The sequence below is a fragment of the Gadus morhua genome, chromosome 2 (genome assembly GCF_902167405.1).
Source record: "Gadus morhua chromosome 2, gadMor3.0, whole genome shotgun sequence".
Classification (NCBI taxonomy): domain Eukaryota; kingdom Metazoa; phylum Chordata; class Actinopteri; order Gadiformes; family Gadidae; genus Gadus; species Gadus morhua.
In genome coordinates this window covers 11,242,964-11,252,323 of record NC_044049.1, presented here as the reverse complement: position 1 = coordinate 11,252,323, position 9,360 = coordinate 11,242,964, and the positions used below count along the sequence as shown (strand labels likewise).

Genomic DNA, 9,360 nt, shown 5'->3' with positions numbered 1-9,360 from the left:
TTTGTATTTCTTGCGTTATAGGTTTTTTGTTTTTTTTAATTAATTAATTAATTAATTAATTAATTAATCATATGTTCTTCTTATTATTATTATTATTTATTACGACCATGGAGCATCACCGCCACATACTGGTCTGTTGCATGAACTGAATTCCTGGCCCTCAAACCTAATAGCCCCGTGCATTAAAGAAATTTCGAGAAGAAACGATTTCCATTATGTACCGATGTTGTCAGTTATACCCCTCTAACATATGGGAGGCCGTTTGTAAACCCTGCTGCTGAAAAACGTGCATCACTTGTTCCAGATTTGTCTCGAGCTTTGCTTCATCTTTTCGCAGATATGGAAAATAAACATCCCTCCAAACTGCAATACAATTTCACTTCCCCCCTGAAATTAGAATTATAAAAATCTTAAATCTAAATATAGGCCTACATCCTAAATCTAAAACGACATTGTATGTATAAATCTAAATCCTAAATCTAAATGCTTAATCTGAAGCTAAATCGTAGTTTATACATAGGCCTATAAATCAAAATCCTAAATCGATATCGAAAACTAGATCGAAAATCTATATTTTATATCTAAATCTAAATCAAATTTGAAAAAGGAAAATGTGGAATAAGTGGAAAAAGTGACATGAAAATTGCAGCATTTTGGACGGTTGTTTATTTGCTAAGTCTGGAGAAAATGAAGAGAAGCTCGAGCTAAATCTGGAACAACTGAGGCACGTTTTTGAGCAGCAAAAGTTTACAAACGACACCCCATACTTATCATAAGAAATGTGTATCCTTTTTTTCACCGTAGTCTCCACTGGAGGGCGTCAACTTTGTTGTGCAATGAAGGTGTGTCTATAGTAGAGTAACAGATACCGCTGCTTAGCCATTAAAAGGCCCTTATATACTGCAGTGATATATATGGCTAGAATGTTAATGGTCCAGTGAATTTATAAATATCCACTCATTCCTAAATAATTTGTGAAAGATTATCAGTGCTGGCTGTGGGGTCCAGGGTTTTGGTTTTGGATCTTTCGCGGGAGCCGGCCGGTAAGCTGCCGCTGCAGAAGCATCAGCTGTCTCGGTGGCATTTGTTCTCTCCAGCTTGCAGAAAAAAGCAATACATAAATTCCACTATGGAAAATAATGCTACGAGGTACAGTGTACAGTTGTATATTTATGACTTGTCAAGAGGAATGGCACGTAATCTCAGCCCTATCATGCTCGGTAAGTGACTCATTTAGATCCTATATACCTGGTCTTCGTTACGTTGGGCTATAGGACGAGGATAAAGGATGGTGATGCTAGCGATGCTCCGACGGGTGTGCAGACCTATATGGTGCTGCAGACGTTTAGATGGATTTGCAAACTGTAGTATATGTTTGAAAGCTGCACAAAGATATGGTTATTATTTCCGCAGGGTATTAAATGGGTGGACAGCGTGGTGGTCGAATAAGACTTGAACTAAACACAGATGCAATAAAAAAATAAAAAATACATGACCTAATAACCCGCATCTTTGTCATTACAGGGAAACAACTTGACGGCATTTGGTATGTATTCGAGGCCATCACCGTTGATATTTGAATATCGATATTTGAATACCGACTTCAAATGTAGGATAAACTGGCAAAACATTTTTGCAATATGTTTTGCGTTATACAAAAGCCATAGCGTACAAATGTGTTCTGTTGGCAGGCACACAGCCATAGTAGTTTATGGAGACGAGTTCTTCTTCGGAGGGGTGGGCATTTCGAGCTGTTCACCGGTAAGGCTTTCTCCAAGTTTAAATAGGTGGGCAATTCTATCAGTACTGCTAAACACACAGTAAGCTGAATAGTATACTTTCTCAGGAGTCACATTTGTTGTTTGTAAATTAATTTAATAATAATAATAATAAACCATGATCCAATGTACTAGGCAAATTGTTAGAATTTGAATACAATTTGAATGTGTGCCTCTGCATGTGTGTGAGTGCATGCATGTTTTTGTACCTGCTTGTGTGTGTGTGTGTGTGTGTGTGTGTGTGTGTGTGTGTGTGTGTGTGTGTGTGTGTGTGTGTGTGTGTGTGTGTGTGTGTGTGTGTGTGTGTGTCTGTGTCTGTGTGTGTGTCTGCGTGTGTGTTTCTGTCTGTTTACATTGTGTGTGTGTGTGCGTGTGTCAGGGCGGAACGATGCTGGGGCCTCCAGATACAGTGGTGGAGCTTGGGGAGACCGAGGTGTCAGATGAGATCTTCATGGACTACCTTTCATCCCTAGGAGAGAGCACATACAGGTCTAGCTCTCTCTATTTTCCCGTTTCCTCTCTTTCCTCCCGAGGAGAGAGCACATACAGGTTTACCTCTCTCTATCCTCTATTTTCTTCTCCTTCCTCCCTAGGAGAGAGTATATACAGCTGTACCCCTCTATCATCTCTTTCTCTGTCTCCCCTCTCTATCCCTAGGAGAGAGCACATACAGAGCTGCCTCCCTCTATCATCTCACCCTCTCTCCCTCTAAAGCAAACACACATCACACCAATATTCAAAATAGACCATTCAACCTTCAAATCAAGCTTTAAATCCAGTCATCCATTGAGATATTTAAAGGTTGTATCAGTGATTCTAGGCCGAAGCATAAATCTTATCACATTCATCTGATCTTTCCTCACGATCCGCTAGCTGCCCGCCCAATTAGCAGGCTGTCAAAAAAATGCTTCTCAGCCTAAGCTCTGTGATTGTACACAAAAACAAATGGTACTACCAACCACTCAAAACTAAAATAAAAAGTATTACAACCGATAACCGACAAGGGGTGGGTGTTGTTGGGTTTTATTCTGCGTTCATGATAGTTTTTACTGGATGCATGAAACACGGAAAGGGAGGGTCGAGCAGGCTCGGTTTGTTTGGGATCTTGCTTCAAATACCAACAGAACTGACGTCACAGAACATCGCTGATACAACCAAGGCATGCTACTTTATGGATGCTTATATATAGGTGTTAGTGTGCCCTTAATAAAGTATTTGAAGACGTTCAAGAAATTCAGCCTTGGTGCAGGATTACAGCCACTACGAGCCAGTCCCACAAAGAGCTTTCCACAAACGTGCCGTTTTTTAATATATATTATCACGGCCAAAAGCTGAGTGCACCTCCAGACGATATTATGAATCTCAAACGACTGCATCGGGTTCTCCGACGTCTCTGGTTCTTCCACTTCCACATCAATTTGAAGCAGACTGAACCGCGACATGGAGGTGAAAGGGATTGTTGCCCGCCGCAATTGTCTCCCGCCGGAGCCCCGCTGCGTTGTGGAGATACCAGAGACGTCAGAGAACCTGACGTGTTATGCGCCATAATGCCAACAGCAGAACGGTTATCAAAATAACAAAGAAGTGTACAACACTTGCGTTAAAGTGTGTGTATTCACACACGCACACACACACACACACGTGGCGCTCGCACGGTCGTAGCTCATTGGGCAAAGCAGAGGAAGGGGAGGTAACATGCCCCCTAATGACGACATACGGGGTAAAAATCAAAATCGGCGGGTCTGAGTCTTTGTTTTTTCAAAGGCAGAGTAGGATAGCTTGTGCTCATTTTACACCTAACGCCATTTCTAGCTACTGGGAGACCATCGGCAGGCTAGGGGAACAGATATTAATGTTAGAAATCCTCATAAAGTCACATTTTCATGCCATGGGACCTTTAAGACTAAGAGGTGCATGTCACCATAGATTGGTTTCTGGGCAATGTCAAAGGTCCGTCCTTTATTTACAGTCACATTATAGTCCTTCAGTCAGTGATATTAGGATGACATTGCAAACAAACATTAACCTACGTTACAATTACATGCACAAGAAGGCAAATCAACACATTTGGTCTCATCATTCATCATTCCATTATCAGACTTATATAAGTATATAAACAGTTTATTGTCCCCTGGCTACAAACTATGTTTTTAAATTGCAAACCATTCTATGTTCACCATATTTATAATTGTCAAATTTATGAATCAAAATGTGTTCTATGTTGGTTTAAACATATTCAAGATATGCCCAATACTCTGTAGAGACCAAAGCTGTGTTGATAATAATGAAGTCAACCTAATTTTTTTTTTTTATTGTCTATTGGCTTAATCCCTTTTCTGCTAACAATGAAGCCAATTGCTGGGCCTTTTTTTGATTCTCTAAATTAGCTTTGTTGCTTGCAATTTAGCGACAATCGCAAAAAAAATTATTCTGTTGTTTTGTTGTAAAAAGTTTAAAGACTCAAGTTATGTTAACCAAATAAAAAAATGCTCACTTTGTTGTTTGGGCAACAGAGGCGACCGATACCGACTGTTTGAACACAACTGCAACACGTTCACCAATGAGGTGGCCCAGTTCCTCACTGGCAACTCCATCCCAGCCTACATCACCGACCTGCCGTCCGAGGTCCTCGCCACGTGAGTCCCACACCAGCACTGCTATTTTTGGTCACTGCTTCATTGTTTCTTTCAGTAGACTATGTAGGTTGCTATTAAGTAAGTGTAGCGTATCTGATGTTAATCCTCCATGCCTCCAGGGTTTTCTTGTTGTTTATGACAAATGTTTATTGTACCGATTAGAAATGGCCATCATAAATTGAAGATGTAACATGAGTTTAACAATCTCTAAACCTGCCGAAAACCAGACGAGCAAAGGAGTGCCGTGCTGCTGAGTAGTGGAAAGGACAACACAGGAGATTATATTTTGGAAGTTATATCACAGCGCCGTTGGACAGTACTGTATGGTGGCGTCAGCGCGAGTGCTCTCATTGAATAGTGGTTTTGAGTTTATAGAACATTGTACTTTCTTTCCTTCTCTGTATTTGTCAGCTTTCTTTCTCTCTCTCTCTCTCACTCGATATGTGTGTATGTGTTTGTCTCTCTCTGTCTCTCTCTGTAGGCCGTTTGGTCAGATACTTCGGCCAATCCTGGACTCTATCCATATAGCCCCTCCCGGAGGGAACGTTATCAACGGGGGCCGCAACAACTAAACCAAGCGCACCCAATCTTTCTAAAGGGTGTTCTCCAGGTCAATCGCATCATAGTCGCAGACTGGAATTCAGGATTTTTATTAATTAAATTTGAATGGGCACATGCATACAAAATGTGTTGGATTTCATGTAATCCAATATCTTCAGGATTGATTGTTGGGTTGGTTATGGTCAAAAAATCCAACGACTTTTTTAAATTATTTGTCTATACAGTGAAAAGGAGCATGGCGTTTGCGTAGTGTGAGTGTAGCCGAAAACTAGTGATCTACCCTGTTGGCTTAACACATGTGGAATGGACTGATCAATCCAACTCAACCGTTATCCACATCCTGTATGCTATTAACCATTTAAGAAAAAATCATATTGTATTTACTAGGAAACCCCCCTAATGACTAAATGTATTCATGTTGTTAACTGATTTAGAAATGAATGCAAAAGGAGGGACGTAAGATCTGGGTGGAAGTCGATTTTCAATAAGCCCATTCTCGGTTAAGGTACTTTTTGTTTTTATGTTCTATTTTTTTTGATTGACTTTGGTTCATATTTTTTTAACCCAGCTCCTTACATTAGTTACTGTATCATTTTGGTATATATTATATATCGCACAGTTGCCATGTACAGAATGTTGTCTTAACGTTACTGCATACTGATTTTGCTAGCTTGGAAATCAAGGCACAAGATTCTCCATAGAATTCTCATAATATGTGAATTCCAAATATATTACTATAGGCAGATCGTAGATTAAACAATTAACAATCATTCAACAATTTTAGAACCTAATTACTATCCTGAGACCCTGACTATACTCATCATAGTAAACCATGTTATTGTTTTATAGATTGACTAAATGTTAATTGTTTCGGCCATCATAATATCATCTGTTGCGATATCTCCATAAACAACTCAAACATGAAGTGTTAAGAACTTTTTAAGGTAAAATTCCCAAGAAGAGGGAGACACAAAAGTATTATATTTCGTTTTAGAGTAACTAATTCTAGTTTAAAGACAACAAACAATTACAAATTACTTTTTGAGATGAAATGGAGAAAGCAAACTCTTCGTTTGTAGTTTTTATTCTTTTACAAACCAACTAACCGACAAGCTTTGCCAACAGGTGACTACTGAAATGTATCAATGCACAAGTAAATAGTTTTTTAACCCTGTACTGTAATATTCGCTTCTGCTTTAAGTTATGCAATTCCTGTTCCTTGCTGCTACATAGGAGACATTTTAACAGATTTTCAGACTATATTCTATAAGCCATTTAGATAAGCATATGTTAAGTATGTTTTTTTACACAGCTTTGTTGTACGTTTCATAAATTGTATGACAATTCTTTATATGCATATATTCAGGACAATTAGGTTATTATTTTGTAATGTATTAAAAAATGAATGACCGCAAGTTGTCTCGCTTAAATACATTGTTGCTTATTTGCTTTGGATGTAGAATATAAATAGCTGTAATATCGTTAAATGGAGATTATCTCTAACACCCTTCCACATTTGTTATTCCAGCTGTCATAGGACTTGTTTTTATTGAAAGGGGATGGAACTATATAGATGACCAATATCATTTAATAATGACGATGTGAAAGATGAAAACAATTTTTATATGGCAATTAAATTGTACATGAAACCTTGCCGTAACATAATTTTCTCTTTTCCAAATATTGTACTGAACAATTGCGTGCATGCGCATTGCCAAGCGTACAACAACACATGTAAGGGCGTACCCAACAAGGTCAAGGGTGGAGCTGACCGCCACGTCAGGTTGGGTCTGTACTTATCTGCTTTTCTAAAAGATGACCTGCACACCACTTAATCATCAAGTAAGAAGTTTCATCTCTGGGGACAGAGCCAAGAACCATCATCTCTCAGGGGCTCCTGAGGTCAGGAGTCGGGCCAACTGCCCCATCGTACTCAAGAGGCAGACGTCCAAACAAACAGTATCAGACTTCACATCACTTCATCGTACCAACCCTCTTCACATGATTTTTTTAGCGGTGTGTTGTGCTGGCTAATCAAGGGAACAGTACGGCGCCTTGGTTGGAAGTTACTATTTTTTAATGACAGTTAGCTAGAGAGGCACTAGCTAAGTACAAAGCCAACAGTTAATATTCAGCAAGTAGTGCAAATTAACAATCCTATGTGTTCAAAATGCCTGCAGACAGACGTTCAATGTCCGAGCAAAAGTCACCAGTTGTAGGGACAGTGCTGTTGGACAAATTTGTACTCCTGAGTTATTAACTTAGAGATCACATCTCTGAAGGCGGAGCCAAGAACCAACAGACACTAGAGCATCTCGGAGGTCAGGGTTGGAGCAGAATGCCACGTCATCCTCAGAGGCAGACATCTTGACGTCTATTTGCTTTTCTCTGAGATGACCTGCCGACCAACCAAATTCACATTAATAGAAACCTTCTAAAACTTCTCTACTTTTACTCAATTTTGTTTGCATACAATGCTTGTTGTGCTGCCTCTTCTACTTAAGGGCACGGCAATTATTTTTTTTGTTACTGATACTACTTTCTCAATTAATACATACCTGTGAATGGTCTTAGAGAAGGTGGTGTATCTACACATGTTGGCGTTTTCCAATCAAAGCACCAGGCAAGAATAATGGAAGGAGAGCAGGGAAAAATATGATTGACGCTCACAAAAAACTGTCAAACTGTTCAAAAGAAAAACACAGAATGGTGATCTACAGCCTCAAAGTTTAAGGGGGGGAGATGTAGCAACAAGAGAATTGTCCTGAAAGCTGCATTTTTATCTTTAATCACTGAGATTGTATGATGGTTTGCTTATATGTTTATTAAATGTATGCTCTGATCACAATATCTTCTGGAAGTCAGGCTGAGCTTATGGACCTTTACACCATGCCAGTTGTTGATAAAAGCCATTGCTCTTCCTAATTGTCTGGGTAACCCTTCTTGTGCGTGCTAGCAAGCAATATATGGTCTCTGTCTCTGAAGCCATTGGCTTTGAACTGTACATAGCACTAATCTGCTTTACTTACTGCACACTGTCATTGCACTGCACGTTTTATTTCCTTATTCTTATTGTATTGTTGTGGTGCCTTATATCTGTATTTATTTATGTTTTGTGACCCACGCAGCAAACCAATAATCTTTTAACTATCCAGCAGAGAGCAGTTTTTTTCTTCCTCTAGCCATCGTGGAGAGGAATTAGGTGATTTTCCCTATTTTTTCAATAGATAAAAAGTAGATACTGTAACTCAAAATCCTGGAGACCATATATATTTATTCCAAACTACTGAACAAATGTACAAATCATTAATTTTACCTATTTTGTTCTTCAAAACAAAACCTTGTTCTTCAATATTTACAAATAGTGAGTAGAAGAATTAAGGAGCTCTTCAAATAAGAGAACAAGTGGGTTGTTTGAGTAGTAGCTCCCTCACTCTCTAGATACCTTGAGTAGTATCAAGAGAGTGAGGGTCATAAGCTGTTGCTTGTATAGCTGTGCATATCCAACCCAGTGCAGGGGCCGGTCCAGAATCTGTTTAGGCCACATCAATCATTGACATCTTAAATTTCACCAATGTTACCAATGTTAACAAGTAACATGACCCAACCTTCCAAACTGATATGAAAAACAATATTGAATCCAATAAGAACCAATGATTCAATGCTGATGTTTGTAAGCCTCTGCAACTGACTTTGAACATCATGTCCTGCTGGATAGCTTACAGCTGGTGGAACCAGCAGGGCAGTGTCCACAGCCACCAGGTAGGACATGAAGTAGATGAGAATGGAGGATGTAGTAACAAGGGCTCCCTCCAGGCGGTCTCTGGTGACCAACTACTTCTCCAGGGAAACCATGGACATTGCTACCTGGAGGTTGGAGCAAAGACCCACACGCGTTGCCACTCAGAATTCATATACAGTGTTCATACATACTCTCATGTCATACTGTGCTGCTGTGTAATTATTTGGAATAATTTGCCTTATCAATGTTTATACAAAAACAAACTTTTAAAAACTTAATTAAAAAGTAAGTAAGTGATACGGTAATAACGATAGTGAACATTTTATAAATCGTATGATTGTCACATTAAACATCCTATGAACTACAGTGACCGGACTCTTACCAAAACCCTATTTCTGAGAATGTATCAGCTCATAAACGTTAATGTAATGTAATTTCTAATTTCTACTTCCACATTTTATGATAAAATATGAAGAACTCTCAGTAGCTAGTTATGTTGTGCACTTTTAGGTCATGGTAAGGCGGGTATGACCCTCAAACAATTGCAGACACTTAATAAATAAATGTTTTGTCAAGATACCTTTTGCTGGGCCTCTTTGACGGGGGCAGTTTTTTTAAAAAACTGTTAAATTGGCAAAGCATC

General features: G+C 39.1%; 1 protein-coding gene across 1 annotated transcript; it reads left to right on the top strand.

The window, feature by feature from the left end:
• The first annotated feature begins 823 nt into the window (after nucleotides 1-823).
• desi1a (desumoylating isopeptidase 1a) lies at nucleotides 824-7,943 on the top strand. The gene is made up of 6 exons (XM_030350119.1): nucleotides 824-1,220; nucleotides 1,525-1,546; nucleotides 1,692-1,761; nucleotides 2,158-2,267; nucleotides 4,292-4,414; nucleotides 4,896-7,943. Exons 1-6 carry the CDS (start codon nucleotides 1,130-1,132, stop codon nucleotides 4,984-4,986), a joined length of 507 nt encoding a protein of 168 aa, XP_030205979.1. The 5' UTR covers nucleotides 824-1,129; the 3' UTR covers nucleotides 4,987-7,943.
• The last annotated feature ends 1,417 nt before the right edge of the window (nucleotides 7,944-9,360 follow it).